The sequence below is a fragment of the Pristis pectinata genome, chromosome 18, assembly GCF_009764475.1.
Source record: "Pristis pectinata isolate sPriPec2 chromosome 18, sPriPec2.1.pri, whole genome shotgun sequence".
NCBI classification, from domain to species: Eukaryota; Metazoa; Chordata; class Chondrichthyes; order Rhinopristiformes; family Pristidae; genus Pristis; species Pristis pectinata.
Genome location: NC_067422.1, coordinates 1,677,486 through 1,697,287, shown reverse-complemented (window position 1 = coordinate 1,697,287; position 19,802 = coordinate 1,677,486). Strand labels below are relative to the sequence as shown.

Below are 19,802 nucleotides of genomic sequence, written 5' to 3'. Positions count from 1 at the left end.
GTGCAGAGGAGGGTGGAAAGTCATATAGCAGGATTTACAGATGGTGTGGTATACTCTGGCAGTTGGTGTTTGGTTAATCTGAGTAATGATCGTGATAATGGCAGCTGGTTGGGATATTCTCACTACCGCAGGATGAATCCAGCTCCACTGACCAGGAAGTTGCCCAAGACACCATGATCTGGCAACACTGGGCAGCACAGGGTAGTGGCTGAGATTCTCCTGAGGTTTTCTGGGAGAGGGCCAAAGAGGTCTGGGCTGGGCTGATGGCTTTGGCCAGCATGACTGCTGTGATGATGGGGTGGTGGAGGAAGGGATAGTCAAACAGGAAATAAGGATAACCCTGAAGGACGCAAGGGGCAATGGTCGGAGGTAGCCTCACTCCGGGAGAAATCAAATGGCTAGCAGCTGGAGAGGGGGAATGCATAGGGAACAAGGTAACCTGGATGGGAAAGAAAGGCATCAGCAAAGCTGAATATGTGGCTCTTTTCCTTCTGCCAGTGCTAATGCCTGCGGACTCCAAGTCACACCCTGCTAATCTAAGTGCACATCTATTATCCTTGATATCTGATTCTTGGCTCTAAACAAATTCTCTACCCCTGCTAACAGGTTCCCTCCAGTTCTAGGCACTCTCAACATTTAACTCTCCAGTTGAACCTTGTTGAATGCAAGGGGGGAAAGGAAAGGATGTAATATCCTTGCATAGTCACATAGGTTGGTGCAGTAATAGTTTTTTTTCCTCTGAAGTATCTCAATAGTTGTGTGAATCATGACTAGTTTTTTATTATTGGAAGCTCTGGCTAACTCTCAGCCAATAAGGCACTGAGCTGTAAACCGTCTACAACTCTACTTAACATCAGCTCTCTCCTACTGTCCCTCAGTAACCACTCTCCTCCCAGTGCCCTGTGTCACTGACCTTATCTCCACTGATGTTAATCCAGCTCCCTCACACTGTCCCTCAGTAACCCTTCTGCTGCAGTACCCCGTGTTACTGAAATAAAGATAGAAAATGCCAGAAACACTCAGCAGGTCAGGGAGCATCTATGGAAAGAAGAATAGAGTTAACATTTCATCTGAAAAATTGCCCTTGCCCCATTGAACCTATTTCTTTCTACTTTGACTCCATCCTCTCTCCCCGGTCCATTCCCTTCCCACTTACATCTTGCATTGAGGCAAGGTTAATTTTGATGACAAGAACTTACAAAGGTTGATTGGGAGAGGCTGTTAGCAGGTAAATGGATGCCTGGCAAATGGGTGGCTTTTAAAAGTAAGATAGGGAGAGTTCAGGGCCAACATGTTCCTGTTGGAATGAAGCACAAGGCTGGCAGGATTAGGGGACCTTGGCTGACAAAGGATATTGAGTCTCTAGTCAGGAAAAAGAAGGAAAAATATGTCAGGTAAAGGCAGCTAGGGTGAAGCAAATTATTTTGAGTATAGGGATGTAGGAATACACTAGAAAGATATCAGGAGGGCAAAAAGAGGACAAGAGATATCCTTGTCAGATAAGATAAAAGAGAAACCCAAGAGATTCTATAAGTATATTAAGAGCAAAAGGGTAACTAGGGAGAGAATAGATTCCCTTAAGCATCTGCGTGGAGCCACGGGAGATGGGTGAGGTCTTAAATAGTATTTCTTGTGTGTATTTACTGTGGAGAAGGTTATGGAAATCCCCAGGGCCTGACCAACTTCATCCGAGGACATTGTGGGAAGCAAGGGAAGAAATTGCTGGGGCCCTGGCAGAGAATTTTGTATCATCATTAGCTACAGGTGAGGTACCCGAAGATGGAGGGTGGCTAATGCTGTGCCTTTATTTAGGAACAGCTGCAAGGGCTACAGGCTGCTAAGCCTGACATCAGTGGTGGGTAAGTTACTGGGGGGGATGCTGAGAGAGAGGATCAATCTGCATTTGGAAAGGCAAGCACTAATTAGGGATAGTCAGGACGGCCTTGTGCATGGGAAATTGCACCTCACAAATTGAATTGAGTTTTTGAGGAAGTGACCAAGAAGGTTGTTGAGGGCAGGGGAGTAGATGTTGTCTTGGCTAAAAGCTAAAGTCAAAAGCTAGGTTTTTGACAAGGACTACATGGAATACCTGTCTGGATGGTAAGATCACCTGAGGTTATAGGGTGAGCTGGCTAATTGGAAACAAAAGTGGCTTGGTGAAAGGAGTCAGAGGGTAGTGGTGGAGGGGTGTTTTTCAGATTGGAGGTCTGTGACCAACGGTGTGCTGCAGGGATCGGCGCTGGGCCCACTGTTGTTTATGATATATATTAACGATTTGGATGAGAATGTAGGTGGCATGATTAGTAAGTCGGCAAATTACACCAAAATTTGTGGCATAGACAGAGAAGAAGGTTATTTGTTACAGCAGGATCTAGATCAACTGGGAAAGTGGGCCAAGGAATGGCAGATGGAATTTAACTCAGACAGGTGCTAAATTTTGCATTTTGGGAAGTTAAACTAGAGTAGGACTTGCACAGTAAATAACAAGACCCTGGGGAGCATTATAGACAGGGAGACCTATGGGTACAAGTATATAGTTCCCTGAAAGCGGCAACACAGGTAGATAAGGTGGTGAAGAGGCACATGGCACACTTGCTTTCATCAGACATGGCATTGAGTACAAGAGTTGGGATGTCATGTTACAGCTGTATAGGATGTTGCTTAGACCGCAACTAGAATATTGTGTGCGGTTCTGGTCACCACACTGTAGGAAGGTGTGATTAAGCTGGAGAGGCTGCAAAAAAGATTCACAAGGATGTTGCTGGAACTAGAGGGCTTGAGTTACAAGGAGAAGCTGGACAGGCTGGGACTGTTTTCCCTGGAGCAAAGGAGGCTGAGGTGTGACCTTATAGAGGTTTATAAAATCATGAGAGGCATAGATGGATGGTCACAGTCTTTTTTCCAGGGTAGGAGTCTAAAACTAGAGGGCATAGGTTTAAGGTGAGAGGGGAAAGATTTAAAGGGGACCTGAGGGGCAAGTTTTTCACACAGAGGGTGTTGGGTATATGGAATAAGCTGCCAGAGGAGTGGTAGAGGCAGGTACAATTACAACGTTTAAGAGACATTTGGGCTGGTTCATGGATGGGAAAAGTTTAGAGGGATATGGGCCAAACATGGGGAAATGGAACTTGCTCAGGAAGGCATCTTGGTCAGCATGGAAGAGTTGGGCCAAAGGGCCTATTTCCTGGCTATGACTCTGTCTGTGACAACTGATTCCTTCTGCCACTTTGACAGTTTACTATTTCCTGGTTCCAAATAGCTTATTTTTACCCTGGACCTACAATCTCCTCAGCCCACACCAGGATGATCTGAGTAACCTCCACTTCTTCCTTGAACAGCGGCACAACCAGATCCCCTCCACCAACATATTCATTTGTCACAGTACATTACTTCTCTTCCACCTCCAGTCAAATTTCTCCAAATCAAAGGAGCAGCTCTGGGAAGTCTCATGGGCCCAAGCTACGCCTGCTTTTGTAGAATACCTAGATTTTTTGGCAATATTGTTGCATAAACCATCAATTCTGCCACATTTTGGAATAATAAGCAGCGCTGACAAATTAAATACATTGGGAAAAATTCTATTGTACTGAGTCCTATGCACAATTAATGGTGCTGAAACCACACACAGAAAAACTCATACATTTTGAGAGCTGAGTATTTTTTCTCAGCATCAAGGTCCTTGACCAAGTACAGATGAAAAGGAGTTCTAGCAGAATTGGGATCAAAGGAAGACCCTTCTGTGGCTGGAGGAATACCAGGCATACAAAATCATGGTTATGGTTGTCAGAGAACATTTATGGCATCCTCAGGACATAACTGCTGGAGTACTTGAGGATAAGTACTCAGAGAGTGGTGAGTGTGTGGAATGGGCTGCCGGCAACGGTGGTGGAGGCGGATACGATAGGATCTTTTAAGAGACTGTTGGATAGGTACACGGAGATGAGAAAAATAGAGGGCTATGGGTAAGCCTAGTCATTTCTAGGGTAGGGACAAGTTCAGCACAGCTTTGTGGGCCGAAGGGCCTGAATTGTGCTGTAGGTTTTTCTATGTTTCTAACCGTCCTTGTTTCAGTTCGACTCAGGCCCCCTCCCTCAATGATTTTTCTGATACTAAAACAAAGTCTTTTCTCTCTGTTCCTGCTTCACTTTGTATCTCTGCTGATGTTCATCCAGTACCCTCACTCTGTAACTCAATAACACTTCTCTCTCAGCGCCCTGTGTTACTGAATGTATCTCCACTGTTGCTAATTCAGTTCCTTTACACTGTAACTCAGTAACCCCGTCACTCAGCACCCTGTGTTATGAACTGTATCTCTGCTGCCATTAATCCAGCTTCCTGACACTGTCACACAGTAACCTCTTTCCGACAACGTCCTATATTAGTGACTGTATTTCTACTAATGTAACTTCTATACTCGCCCATTAAACACACCCTGGGAAGAAACATAATTGCTTAGACATAAAGTAAAACACTTTCTGTTCTGTCTCATCACACTCTCCCAGGGTGGAACAGCATGAGATATTGAGTTAACAGCGACTGAAACTTCCTCAGACCTTTACCATCAAACCAAGAACTGGTCATTGACTTCAGGAAGGGGGTCAGTACACATGCTCCTGTTTATATCAACAGTGCTGAGGTTGAGAGGATTGAGAGCTTTAAGTTCCCAGGAGTGAGCATCACCAATAGCCTGTACTGGTCAAACTACGTTGATGCCATGGCCAAGAAAGTGCATTAACACCTCTACTTTCTCAGGAGGCTGAAGAAATTTGGCATGTTCCCTTTGACCCACACCAGTTTTTATTGATGCATGATGCATCCAAATGCATCACGGCTTGGTACAGCAACTGCTCTGCCCAAGACCTCAAGAAGCTGCAGAGAGTTGTGGACACAGCTCAGCACATCACAGACACTAGCCTCCCCTCCATGGACTCTATCTACACTTCTCACTGCCTCACTAAAGCAGCCAACATAAGCAAAGACCCCACCCACCCTGGATATTCTCTCTTCTCCCCCTTCCCATTAGGCGAAGGTACAAAAGCCTGCAAGTACATACTACTAGGCCCAAAGACAGTTTCTATCCCACTGTTATAAGACTACTGAATGGTCCCCAGTATGATAAAATGAACTCTTGACCTCATAACCTACTTCGTTATGGCCTTGCACCTTATTGTCTGCCTGCACTGCACTTTCTCTGTAACTGTGACACTTTATTCTGCATTCTGTGTTGTTTTCCCTTGTACTACCTCAATATACTGTGTAATGAATTGATCTGTGTGAATGGCATGCAAAACAAAGTTTTTCACTGTATCTTGGTACATGTGACAATAATAAACTAATTTCTCCGATTCCCTGTAATATTTCACTTCCAAGTGTTTATCATGGGGGTGTGGGGATTACTTAAAGTGGAAAATTCAATGTTTACAACCCCCCCACCCCCTCCCAACTGTGCCTCTTCTTTTCTTCCCTTTCCTAGCCTCTCTCTCTTTTTTCTACACGCCCCCCTTTTCCCTCCACACCTTTGACCCATCCCCCAGTGGATCTGCTCTCCCCTCCTCCCCACACCTGCCTTTCACTATCTCTTACCTGCCTATCACTATCTCTTACCTACATCTACCTATCACCACCTTGTGCCCACCCTGCCTCCCCGCTTTTGTCCACCTATCACTGCTCTGCTTTTCCCTCCTACATACTGGGCTTCCCCTTTTCCTATCTTCAGTCCTGAAGCAGGGTCCTTACCCAAAATGTTGACCGCCTGCTTTTCTCCACAGATGCTGCCCAACCTGTTGAGTTCCTCCAGCATCATCGTGTTTTTCCTCTCAGCTTCTATCCTGGCAAGCCTCCTCAAACTCTCACTTTTCAATAACGTCTTTCATTTTTGTAAACTTCAATAAATATTGGCTCTAGCTGCTCAACTATTCTTCATGCTTCAATCCCTACATTCCAGGAATCAACCTCGTGAACCTTCACTGAACTACCTCCGACAGAAGTATATCCTTTCTTAAATAAAGAGAGCAAAACAGTGTACATTACTCCAGGTGTAGTCCCATCTTGCCATGTACAGCTGTAGCAGGAGTTCTCTATTTTTATACTTCATTTCCCCTTTGCAATAAAGGCCAACATTGCATTTGCCTTTATAATTATTTACTGCACCAGCAGGCTACCTTTCTGTGTTTCCTGTACAGATACCCAGATGCTACAATTCAACAGTATTCTGCAGACTCTCTCAATCTCCATTTAACAATATTCTGCTTTCCCATTCTTCATATTTCTGCACATTATACTGCATATTATACTCAAGAACCTCAATACCATCCAGGACAAAGCAGCCCACTTGATTTGCATCCCTCCATTACCCTAAACATTTATTCCCTGCATCACCAGCATACGGTGGCCACTGTGTATGCTGTCTACTCCGACAGCACTTTCAAAACCTGCAATCTCTACCATTGAGAAGGTCAAGGGCAGCAGGTAGATGAGAATATACATTTCTTCATTATCACTCTGTCTAAATCCTGGAACTCCCTCCCCAATAATACCATGAATATATTCATAGCTGGAATACTGAATGAGTGCTTTGTGTCATATTTACCAAGGAAGAAGAATCTCAGCAAACTGGGAGCTTATGATGGGGCAAATATTAATGTGGAGGAGTACCAGAAAGGTTGACAATGCTTAAAGTTGAAAAGTCACCTGGTCCGGGTGGAATGCATCTTAGGTTGCTGAGGGAATTCGGAGTAAAGGGTGTTATAGGTTTACCATAATCTTCTAACCCTCCCTCAATACAAGGAAGGTGCCAGAGCACAAGAAAATGCTAAATAAACGCTTACGTAAGAGTACAGGCAACCATAGGTTAGTTTAACCGTGGTTTGGGGTGGGGGGGGGGGAGATTTTAGAAACAATCATCAGAGTAAACAGTAAAAGACACAGAGTAATTTGAGTTGATAAAAGAGCACCAGCATTGACTTGTCAAGGCAAATTGTATTAAACTAACAATTTATATCTTTAATAAAATAACAGAGAATGATGAAGGGAATTGAGTAGATGTTGTCAACATGATCTTCAAATGCATCCTAATTATTCATTTTTCAGGATATAGATATCACTGCCAAAATACCAGCCCATTCCTAACTGCTCTTGAGGAGGTAGTGGTGCGCTGCCTCCTTGAACCACTGCAATCCATCTGCTGAAGTCCATCCTCCAAGTGGTGTTGAGGACGGAGTTCCAGGATTTTGACCATGCAGTGATGAAGAAATTGTGATATATTTCCACGTCAAAACGCCTTAATGTCATCTTGGTCTTACTGCAGGCAGGCATGGAATTGTGCTGAGGAGTTGAAACTGTAACTGGACATTGCACAATCACCAGCCAACATCTTCACCTTTGACCTCATGATGGAAGGAAGGCCTTCGATGAAGCCTCAGACCTCAGTGAACAAGTCATACCTGGGTAATTTTCCTCATTGTCAGGTAGATGCTGTTAGTGTAATTGTATTTGAACAGCTTGGCTAGAGCTTTGGCTAGTTCTGGAGCATCAGGTCTTCAGTATTGCAGTTGGAATATTTTTCTGGTCCTGTAGCTTTTGGTGTATCCAATGCTCTGAACCATTTCTTGATATCATGTGGAATAAAACTGGCTGGAGTCAGGCTTTGTTGATGATGGGGATCTTAGGAGGAATCAAAGATGGATTATCTACTTAGCTGAACAGGATTACAAATGCTTCAGCCTTGTCTTTAGCACTCACATGCTGGGCCTGCCATCATTGAAGGTGAGAATATTCCTGGAACGTCTGGCTGGCTAGTTGTCTACCACCATTCATGACTGGGTGAGGTATGACTAGAGCTTTGATCTGATCCATTGGTTGTGAGATCCTTTAGCTCTATTTGCTGTTTAGCACAAACATAGTCCAGAGCTGCAGCTTCACTCGGTTTGCACCTCATTTTTAGCTATGCTTGATGCTGCTCCCAATATGACCTTCTGCACTCCTCCCTGAACCAGGGTTTATTCTCTGGCTTGACTGTTATGATAGGGAGGTCACAGATCGTGGAGGTGCACATTTCTGCTGTGCCGTGCTGAGCGTCCACAGCACTCATGAGTGGCCAGTTCTGAGCTCCCACACAGAAAGTTAGGCTCATGGAATTTAAGGGTCATGAGCAGCATGAATACAATATTGGCTCAAAGGCAGAAAGCAAAGTATGGGGAATGCTTGTTTTCCAGCCTAGGGAAATTTGAACTGTGGTATTCCCCACAGATTAGTTCTGCAAATTCAGCTAGATTTAATATATAACAAAATATCTAAATTTGGAAATGACGCAGACCTTGGACATGATGTGTAGTGAAGAAGATAGTCGTAGTCTGCTAGAATATGTATATAGATAGGCTGGCTGAATGGCAGATGACATTTAATAGAAAAGTGTGAAGTGATATGCTTTTGCTGAAAAAATAAGGAAAGAGATGCAAATTAATTAGCAGTTCTGAAGGATTTGCAGGAACAGTGGGACCTGGGTGTTATGCTATGTGCATAAATCCATGAAAGTCACAGGAGTCTGGTTAGTAAAGCATATGGTATCTTGTGCTTTGTAAGTAGAAGCAGAGAGTACAAGAGCAGGGAGAGAATCTTGAACCTGTATAAAACACCAGTTCAACACCACAGACGTATTGTGTCAAATTCTTGTCACTTTGTGAAATTCCCAGATAACATTTACTGTAATGAAAAGCTGGGGCTGTTTTCCTTGGAACAAAAAATGCTGAGAGGAGATTTGATGGAGGCGGATGAGATCAGGACTGGTTTAGAGGGGAAATACTGGAAGATTGGAGGAAGAGGTGACATATATTTAAAATTTTTTTCAAAAGATACAAGGAGGATGTGAAGTTTTTTTTATAAATAGATCCACTACAACTTGGAATTTACTGCTCATGAAGCTGGTGGAAATAGAAACAACCAATGGTAATTGCATAGGCACTTGAAAGAGTAATTTACTAGGCTCTGAAGAAAGAGCAGGGAAATGGGACTGACAGGATGGCTTGACTAGAGGCTGCTACAGACTCAACGAGCTGAAAAGCCTCTTTTATTAATGCAACATATGTATGATTCTGTGATTTCATTTTGGACTGCAATGGTTCAAGAAGATGATTCGCTACCATCTCCTCAAGAATTCAGAATGGGCAATGAATCCAGGACTTAGCAGTGATGCACACACCCCAAACAACGACCCTCTCCTTCCTGCTGTGATGTCCAGGACTGGATACCATACATATAGTTACTGACCAGAAATCCAATTTACTAATTCTGGATACCTACATGTGTTTGGTGGCTAATGAATGGAAAACATTGCTTGAACATCATTTATATCCAGTACAATTTTTTCAACCAATTTTTATACATCTTTCCTGAAAAGAGAGTTAGATTCAGATTAAACAGACCTGCATCTCTAAAGATCAAGGAAATAATATACTAATTCCACGGATTACAAAGGAACTGTTTTTTTGAGGTAAGTTACATGAGAAGGAGTGAGAAAATATCATCACACTCTGATCTAGCATCCTTTTGCCCTCTCAGTAACCTAAGTTTTGTTCTGGACATTTACTCTGTGGTTGATGTTGGTGTTCATGGTGACCATGAGTTCAGTATGCTCAAATAGTCATGCAGAAAAACAGTCTATACCACATATAGTTAGCCTATGATCTCACTCCTCAGTGCATGACTGAAGGAGACAAGCTTGTTGTAAGGTGAGTTAATAAATTACAAGTCAGTTGTAAGACTGTTCCTATGAAGTATTCCACATGAAAGGTGGGCTCATCTTGGGAGGGGAGTATCCCTTCAAACTTCAGGGACTTGTACTGCGAACTACTGATGATAGGTAGGGATGGGGTGTCAGCTGGGGGTCTGGTTTGGGGACCCTAGGATTTAACTTTGTCCATCTCTTACAAGGTGACAATTTGATCTATTTCAGCTGGATTACATTTTCTTAATAAAATTCTTTTGATTCATTGAGCTTTACAGTTTTTTTGTACAGCTCATACCTTCTAAAAATCTTGTGATAGCAAAGAAGAAATACAGGCAGTCTCAGGTTACGTAAGGGTTCCGTTCCTGAAAACTGTCCGTAAGCTGATTTCTCTGTAACCTCCAGTAACCCATATCAGATTGCTCGACATACACTTGCTATAATTCTTCCATTTCATTGAATATTTACCCTAACACTGCCCATAATTAAACTAATGGAATATATACTGTCTCCAGTAATTAATGAATACCAAGAAATATCTTATTATTAGTAGTGGTAGTAGCTTGAAAAATATATGGGAAAATTTCCGTAAAATCAGATTTCTATAAGTCAGGTCATTTGTAACCCAGAGAGCCCCTGCAGTTCAATTTATGTAGTACTTAGAGTGCCAATTTACTTCATACAATATGTGACACCGGCCAAAGTTCATAACAATCGTAACTTTGCATAATTAAACAGGCCAATCTCTGTCTATTAGAGAGCAGTGTCTGCAGCAGCAGATCAGCACAACAGGCCAAAAACACCAGATGAAAGCTCATTGACTTGTGTCTATCTCTGCATACACTGTCCAACATGCTGAGCACTTCTGGCAGTTTCTGTTTTATTTCAGATTTCCAGCATCTGTAGTATTTCATCTTTGAACACAACACATTTCCAGAGAGTTAAAGCAGCACAAAGATGGATTAACTTGACTGAATAGATAATGCTCTCAGTTGCTGGTTAGAAAATTTTCAGTTCAGGACACAACAGTCTCTCTAATCCTAATGCACCTTTCTGAGGTGCTTTGACAATTCTTAAGTGAGAGTACATAGTTGCCATTGTACATCATGACCACAATGACTTTTTGTTGTGTCTGCAGCTGCTACTGGTTAAATGAGGAATGTTGATCAGGCATTGGGAAAAGAGTAGCATGCAACCTTTAACTTCCAGGTAATAGTGTTAGCAGCTAATTTTTTTTTCTCCATGTCTGCAGATTTAGCTCTGCTGGTTGAGATCTGCTTGATGGCACCTCTCAAGTAAAGGCCCCAAACTGTCAGGCCAAACAAGTCTAAGTCTGATATTTCTTGCTATTTTTCTATTGTTTTGAAGAGCTGACTTTATTTGGTCCTCGGTACCCCAACTGCACTCACCTTCTCCCTCCTCCATTCTTGCTCTCCCCAAACACAACAAAATCACTGGAGTTTAAGGCAGAGTACAAAGTTAATGGCAGGATTCTGGGCAGTGTGGAGGAGTAGAGGGATCTGGGGGTCCATATCCACAGATCCCTGAAATTTACCTCACAGGTGAATAGGGTAGTTAAGAAAGCTTATAGGGTGTTAGCTTTCATAAATCGAGGGATTGAGTTTAAGAGCTGCGAGGTAATGATGCAGCTTTACAAAACTCTGGTTAGACCACACTTAGAGTACTGTGTCCAGTTCTGGTCACCTCATTATAGGAAGGATGTGGAAGCGTTGGAAAGGGTGCAGAGGAGATTCACCAGGATGCTGCCTGGTTTAGAGAGTATGGATTATGAGGAGAGACTAAGGGAGCTAGGGCTTTACTCTTTGGAGACAAGGAGGATGAGAGGAGACATGATAGAGGTATACAAAATATTAAGAGGAATAGATAGAATAGACAGCCAGCACCTCTTTCCCAGGGCACCAATGCTCAATACAAGAGGGCATGGCTTTAAAGTAATGGGTGGGAAGTTCAAGGGAGATATCAGAGGAAGGTTTTTTACCCAGGGAGTAGTTGGGGCATGGAATGCGCTGCCTGGGGCGGTGGTGGAGGCAGGTACGTTGGTCAAATTCAAGAGATTACTAGATAAGCATATGGAGGAATGTAAAATAGAGGGATATGTGGGAGGAAGGGGTTAGGTAGTCTTAGGCGAGGGTTAAGGGTCAGCACAGCATTGTGGGCCGAAGGGCCTGTTTTATGCTGTAGTGTTCTATGTTCTATGTCCATCATTAAAGAGACTTTCATCCGAAAAAAGTAGTCAGTTAAAGATGGTTTGGATGCAAATCTCAAGTTACCTGTGCAAAAGAGATCTGGGATATGGTAGCAGCTGGCTGATAGAGTCCTGTTCACCCGAAGAAGGTTCCAGGGAAGGAATGTACGCTAATGGTGAAATGTCAGCGCACGAGAGAACGGGTGAGAAAAACACATGAAATAATGCTTTAAAGGCTTTACTTTAAATAATATCACAAGCATAAATTCAGGGCACTCTCAGATCTGAAATCTGCACATTTCTCGTACATCAAATACATGGATATAACAATAATATAGGAGAATTGGAAACTTTAAATAAATGTGAAAAAACACCTTTGGTGCAGATGGGCCAACACCAAAAGAGAAGAGTGGGGTAATACTGCAGTTCAATAGAAGAATTTACAATTTATAGTGCTTGCTCAATCCCAGTCACTGTTGTTGGATAATGAGCAGCAATATCCCACAAGCAGCAGGGAGAAGTATCACCAACTGGTCATGGAGTCATACAGCACAGAAACAGGCCCTTTGGTCCACCACATCCATGCCAACCTTTTTACCCATCTACACTAATCCTATTTGCCCGCATTAGGTCCGTATCCTTCTATGCCTTGTCAATTTAAGTGTCTATCTAAATACCTCTTAAATGGAGTGATTGTATCTGATTTCACCATACCTTCTGGCAGCATATTCCACATATCAACCACATTCTGTAAAAAACTTTCCCCTCAAATCCCCTTCAAAGCTCCTTCCCCTCTTACATAGGAAAAAGATTCTATCTACTCTATCTATGCCTCTTAGAATTTTATATACCTTTATCAGGTCACTCCTCAGCTTCCTTCACTCAAATCCAGCCAATCCAATCTCTCCCCATAACTGAAGTCCTCCAATCTACGCAACATCCTGATTAATGTTCTTTGCACTCACATCCTTCCCATAGTGTGGCAACCAAAGCTGCACCCAATACTCCAAGTGTGGTCTGACCAGTGTTTTGTAAAGCTGTAACATATTCTTCCCATTCCCACACTGACATGTCCTCCCAGTGGCCAGCCATTTTAATTCCACCTCTCATTCCCACACTGACATGTCTGTCCACAGCCTCCTCTCCTGCTAAGTCAAGGCTTAGAGGAGTCACAGATTAGAGGAACACCACCTCATATTCTGTCTCAGTAGTCTCCAACCTGATGGCATCAACATCAATTTCTCTAACTTCTGGCAACCCCTCCCCTCTGTCCCCCCTCCCTCCATTGTTTTCCCTTATCCCATCAGCCCCATTACCCCTTCTCTTTCCCCTCCCCTGCCCTCATGACCTGCTCATCACCCACACCTACCTCCCTCTGGTTCCCCACCTCCTTCCCTTTATTCCATGGTCCACTGTCCTCTCCAATCAGATTCCACCTTCTTCAGCACTTTACCCCTTCCACTGATCACCTCCCAGATTCTCACATCATTCCCATTCCCCCCCCCACCCACCTATCTACCTTCCCCCTCTCACTTGGATTCACCTATCGCCAGCTCATGCTCCTCCCTCTCCCCTTTTATTCTGACTTCTGCCCTCTTTCTTTCCAGTCCTGATGAAGGGTCTCCACCCAAAACATCAACTGTTCATTTCCCTCCAGAGATGCTGCCTGAACTGCTGAGTTCCTCCGGCATTTTTGTGTGTTGAACATAATTTCCCAACTTTTATATTCTGTGCCCAGACCTCTGAAGGCAAGCATGCCATATCCTTCTTCACCACCCTATCCACCTGTGTTGCCAATTCCAGGTAACTATGGACTTGATCCCCAAGTCTCTCTGTTGATCAACGTTCCTTAGTGTCCTACTGTTTGCTGTACATGTCCTACCCCATTTGGCTTCCCAAAATGCATCACCTCACACTAATCAGGAATAAATTCCATCTGCCAATGCTTTGCCCAACTTCCATCTGCATTATTTTTGGCAGTGGTAACTGAGAGAACAATGCTGGCAAACCTCACGTTGAGAAGGTGACACTCTTCAATACACACGTCCAGAGCTGCAGTTTGTAATCTGGAGCAGGCCACTGGCAGAGGCACATCCAGGAATCAGGAATGAAAGAATATCAGAAAGGACAAAATACAGTCTACAAGAAGCTATTTCTTCTTGTCCACGTCAGTGGAATAAGAGGATATGGCTGTTATAAAAGCTGTGAAGTTTCAGAACTTGTCTGTGGGTTGGATCACATTGAAGAGGTTAAAACGCAAAAACATGCTTCCACCTACGTGTAATTTTTGCTTCCACCACCCTCTTAGGCAATCAGTTCCAGGTCAACACCAGGTAGAGCATAAAAAAGTTCTTCCTCATTTTTCTTGCTAAAATCTTAAAGCTGCATCTCCTAGATTTTGTAACATCAGCTGATGGGAAAAGCTTTTCTTTGTCTACCTTTTCTAATCCTGTCTTAATCATGAAAACCTTTACCTAATCTCCTCCCAAACTTCTTTACTCCATGGACAACAGTCCCAGCCAACATAATCTTGTTTCTAAAATTCCTTTACTCCAGAATTATTCTTATAAATCTCCTCTGCACCATTAGGACCGTCACATCTTAGTTAAGTGTGGTGAATAGAATGATCCATGCAAGTCATTTTTTGTTATTCTATTATCATTCCCTATGACAAATTCAGAGTGTATTAAAATATCTTCACTATTGCCTTTATGCTCCCCTACTTTTCTTCTCACCCATTCTAGATCAATCCCATTTCTCGGTCCAATAACAAATCCTCGTTTTGTTTTTTTTTAACATATTGAGTTAGAAACAAGTCCAGCACTCATTGTAGAAACTCCATTCCTTACCAATGTCTTCTTTCTAATAACATTGGAATATTTGAAATGCCCCATTATTACTGCCTGTGCGCTTTACACACTTCCCTAATTTTCTGCCTGCTTCTTTCTTCACCTTTCTATAAGGTGTTTTGTAGATGACAGCCGTTACAGTAAAAGGTTGGTTATCCTGAATTGCTGGATGTGACACAGCTGCCAAATTAAGAAGGTCAGTGAACTTGATGGTGGCCTGGGTGTTCCTTGGCACAATACTGCTGTTGGTCTGGAGGCTTCTTCAGTGCTGTCCTGATGATGCCCTGGGCACTCCCTTGGAGCATTCCCTCCATCAAAGTGGCTGCTTCCTCTGAAATGCCAATTACTGGAAGATGCCAATTGTGACGTCCATCAATACATTTTTATCTGTTGTCTCTCTCCATGTCAATTCTACTTTTGTCTTCCTTATGGCTGCCTTCCCTTTTCCTATTGCCATTATGTTAGCTTAAATAATACTGACTTTCATCACTCCTTTTCCTCCTCCTCTACACTTTCTGAGTATGTTACACCTGAAATCTTTACTTCTCAGACATGATTTTTCTTGTCTTGTAATCTTTACCATGCCTTGTTCCTCCCAACGAATAATAGCCTTCATTTCCCATGTTATTATGGACATTGTGTGGACACTGTATAGACAGCTGACTCATTTTCTAACTAGATCTCCCCTCAGCACATGACTAACATTGCTTTTAAACTCCTGATCTTTATTCTATTTGGTCCCTTGGCATCAATGTCCTACCTAACTTTATTTTTTCCTATGCACTCTTTTTTGTTTTTGTTTATATTTAGGATGCTTACATTTTTTGTAGATTCTCCCCACTTCTTCCTAATTTAAAGCCTTTGCTACCTCCACATTTATTCATTCCAGAAGGATATGGGTCAGGAAGGGATAAAAAGGATGACAGGGTTAAGATCAGGAGAGACCGAATGACACAACTGGTGGTGATACACCACTAAACTGCTTTTTTTAACCTCTTATCTGTTCTAGATCATTCCACATTTCTCGATCCATCAGTAAATGCTCCTCAGTAGTGCCTTGATCATTATTGTCACCAAATTCCGAGACCTAGGACTCAACAACTCCCTCTGTAACTGGATCCTTGGCTTTCTAACCAACAGACTGCAATCAGTGAGGATAGGCAGCAATACCTCTGGCACGATTATTCTCAACACTAGTGCCCCACAAGGCTGCGTCCTCAGCCCTCTACTCCACTCCCTATACACTCATGACTATGTGGCCAGATTCTGTTCTAACTCCATCTACAAGTTTGCAGATGATACCACCGTTGTAGGCCATATCTTAAACAGCGATGAGTTGGAGTACAGGAAGGAGATAGAGAGCTTAGTGGAATGGTGTCATGACAACAACCTTTCCCTCAATGTCAACAAGACAAAAGAGCTAGTCATTGACTTCAGGAAAGGGGGCGGTGTACATGCACCTGTCTACATCAACAGTGCTGACATCAAGGGGGTTGAGAGCTTCAAGTTCCTGGGAGTGAACATCACCAACAGCCTGTCCTGGTCAAATCACGTAGGTGCAACGGCAAAGAAAGCTCACCAGTGCCTCTACTTCCTCAGGAGGCTAAAGAAGTTCAGTTTGTCCCCTTTGACACTCACCAACTTTTATCGATGCACCATACAAAGCATCCTACCTGGATGCATCATGGCTTGGTACGGCAACTGCTCTGCCCAGGACTGCAAGAAACTGCAGAGAGTTGTGGACACAGCCCAGCGCATCACGGACACCAGCCTCCCCTCCTTGGACTCTGTCTTTACCTCTTGCTGTCTTGGTGAAGCAGCCAGCATAATCAAAGACCCCACCCACCCAAGTCATTTTCTCTTCTCTCCTCTTCCATCAGGTAGAAGATACAAGAGTTTGAAGGTACGTACCACCAGACTTAAAGACAGCTTCTACCCCACTGTGATAAGACTATTGAACGGTTCCCTTATACGATGAGATAGACTCTGACCTCACGATCTACCTTGTTGTGACCTTGCACCTTATTGCACTGCACTTTCTATGTAGCTGTGACACTTTACTCTGTACTGTTATTGTTTTTACCTGTACTACATTAATGCACTCTATACTAACACAATGTAACTGCACTGTGTAATGAATTGACCTGTACGATCATTATGCAAGACAAGTTTTTCACTGTGCCTTGGTACAAATGACAATAGTAAACCAATACCAATTTTTGGAGCTGTTCACCCTTAAGGCATCCTTGCTCTCACAGGTAGCATCACGCTGGTTGGCCAGGACCAGTGCCAGCGCCATCGGGATCTCCTTCCTCACTACCTGGCTCCCTACCACTTCCTTCTCTTCCAGGATCTCATACTTTCGAGGTAAATGCAATTGTGCAAGCTAAAACAAGGGCAGCAGTTTTGGGTGAAATTGATCAAGAGAACCATTGTGAAAGTGAGCAACACTAATGTGTTGCAGCATGCTACTGATGGAGGGTAAACTATGCTGATGATTATTTTGTACGAACACATGTTCCCAAGTCTGTGGGGATGGAGATAATGTATAAAGATGCCATCTCTTCTTTTGATAAACCACATTTAAAAAGGAAAAATAACTAAGCTTTGGTGAACGTAAACACCACATTCCTGCAGTGGGAGGAGGGAGGAGATTACCCAGCCTGCCTCGGCTCTTCCACGTGATCTGTGGGAGTGCTCTATGTTTTGGGGCGAGCGGTGGGTGGGGCCGGACCTCGAGCGGGAGCGCGCGGGGGGCGGGGCCGCGGCGCCAGGGCTCGAGCGGGAGCGCGCGGGGGGCGGGGCCGCGGCGCCAGGCCTCGAGCCGAGTGCGGCGTCAACACAGAGGTCGAGAGCGCGGCGAGGCCCCTCGACCGCGGCGGCAGAAAAAGCAGCCGAAGCTGAGGGGGAATTACATATTTTTCTCCTCACGCTTTACTCGGGTGTAAATAATTAGTTTATTTTCCTCCTCACAAATCAAAAATTGTTTAAGATGGAACTAGACGATGGGGTGGTTTACCAGGACGACTCCAACACCAACGTTATGTCGGAGCGGGTGTCGGGCCTGGCGGCCAGTATTTACCGCGAGTTCGAGCGCATGATCCGCAAGTACGACGAGGACGTGGTGAAGGAGCTGATGCCGCTGGTGGTGGGCGTGCTGGAGAACCTGGACGCCGTGTTCGCCGAGAACCAGGAACACGCGGTGGAGCTGGAGCTGCTCAAGGAGGACAACGAGCAGCTCATCACACAGTACGAGCGGGAGAAGGCCCTGCGAAAGCACGCCGAGGAGGTGAGTCTCTGCCCGGCGGACCCGCTCTCTCCTCCCGCCTCTCGTTCAATCAGGACGAGGCCCGCTCAGACCTCTCAGTCTAACCTCACCCGCCTTCAAGCCCCGCCCCGCTTCTTCCTGATTGGACGAATGCTCCGGACTAGAGCCCGCCTTCTCCGGCTGCAAGGCATGGATCGGGCCTCCAGACTGTCACTCAATCAGCCAACAAGCTCGGTTGTACCCGATGACAATCTAACGGGCCTTAAGCTTCCCCAAAAAAACCGCCCAACTTGTGTTTCTTTTCCAGTAAGAGGTTGTTTATTGAGGAAGGCAGGTGGGGAGGCTGGCGACACAGGCTGGCATTGACGTTGTATCTCTCCCTCCTGCGGGTTCCTGACTGAACTGGAACACTGTTTTCATCAGCGTGAGTAAGCGCACCGTGGTGGCAGCCAAATCTCAGCGCTGAGCTCCACCCAGAGCCAAGTTAACCTGACAGCACCCGATTCCTTGCAGAACTTCCCGCGTCGTTTTCTTCCTCTTCCTTCCCACCACCCGCCCAACTCAGAACAAAACTGCACAAACCTAGTCCACCCAGAATCGATTGATTTGGGAGCTTGATTTGACAGGAGCTTGCTTCTTTCCACCCACCCACCTTCCCAACATGTTTTAAATTGTGGCACACTAATGGCATTTATTTAGCTTTATTCCAGATGAATCGTGTTGGAGCCTTCTCCAAAAATTAACATCCTGCCTGAAACCAAGTACGGACTATGTTAAAGAAGATGTATTTTGTAGGGGGGCGCAACGCATTAACGAGCGTTCGGTTTGGTAGAGGTGACAATGTAGCTCCTGTTGTTTCCAGCGAAGTTATCTATTTACACCACGCTGACAGCTGCTGCATTTTTATATATTAAGCATAAAGCCCCAGCAATAAGAATTGTTGGGTGGGTTTCTAGACCATAGAATGTCCGTCATGATTTGCATTAATGATCAGAATCTTGTGTTGATAAATAGCAGTAATCATCAGATAATGAGTAAACTGTGTCATGTAGTATGTGTTTGAGGTTATTGTGAATGCAAATCCAAGTTGTAGGGCGAAAGACCTATCCGGATCTTCAGTAGTTAGACAATCTTGTTCTTCCAGTAGTGGATTCTAATAGCCTTGTAATCAAACACACGACAATTATTTATTACCAAGTATGGTCCAAAAACGGGGCCCTATCTTAAATTGTTTCTTTACAAGCATTCTCCTCAACTTTTTTCTCTTTTTAACCTCTTAAAATATGGATTAACAAATGTTATCTATTTAGCTTTCATAAGTCAGGGGATCGAGTTTAAGAGCTCTACAAAACTCTGGTTAGACCACGCTTGGCATACTGTGTCCAGTTCTGGTCACCTCACTATAGGAAGGATGTGGCAGCGTTGGAAAGGGTGCAGAGGAGATTTACCAGGGTGCTGCCTGGTTTGGAGAGTATGCATTATGAGGAGAGACTAAGGGAGCTAAGGCTTTACTCTTTGGAGAAAAGGAGGATGAGGGGATACATGATAGAGGTGTACAAAATATTAAGAGGAATAGATAGACAGCCGGCGCCTCTTTCCCAGGGCACCAATGCTCAATACGAGGGCATGGTTTTCAAGTAATGGCTGGGAGGTTCAAGGGAGATATCAGAGGGAGGTTTTTCACCCAGAGAGTGGTTGGTGCATGGAATGTGCTGCCTGGGGTAATGGTGGAGGCAGGTACACTGGTCAAGTTCAAGA

General features: G+C 44.1%; 2 protein-coding genes across 3 annotated transcripts in view; one reads left to right on the top strand and one right to left on the bottom strand.

Annotated features, from left to right (window-relative positions):
- mbtd1 (mbt domain containing 1) overlaps positions 1 to 17,971 on the bottom strand; it is a 70,011-nt gene extending 52,040 nt beyond the window's left edge. Inside the window, exon 1 of the mRNA XM_052032828.1 lies at positions 17,859 to 17,971. The gene's annotated coding sequence lies outside the window, so the exon portion shown is untranslated. The remainder of the gene's footprint in view (positions 1 to 17,858) is intronic.
- Positions 17,550 to 19,802, top strand: part of spag9b (sperm associated antigen 9b) — a 229,290-nt gene continuing 227,037 nt past the window's right edge. The window contains exon 1 of one of the 2 annotated variants that reach the window (XM_052032824.1): positions 17,550 to 18,065. In XM_052032824.1, coding sequence (XP_051888784.1) covers positions 17,769 to 18,065 — 297 coding nt within the window. In that variant the 5' untranslated portion in view covers positions 17,550 to 17,768. The remainder of the gene's footprint in view (positions 18,066 to 19,802) is intronic. The other variant, XM_052032825.1, reaches the window with a different exon arrangement.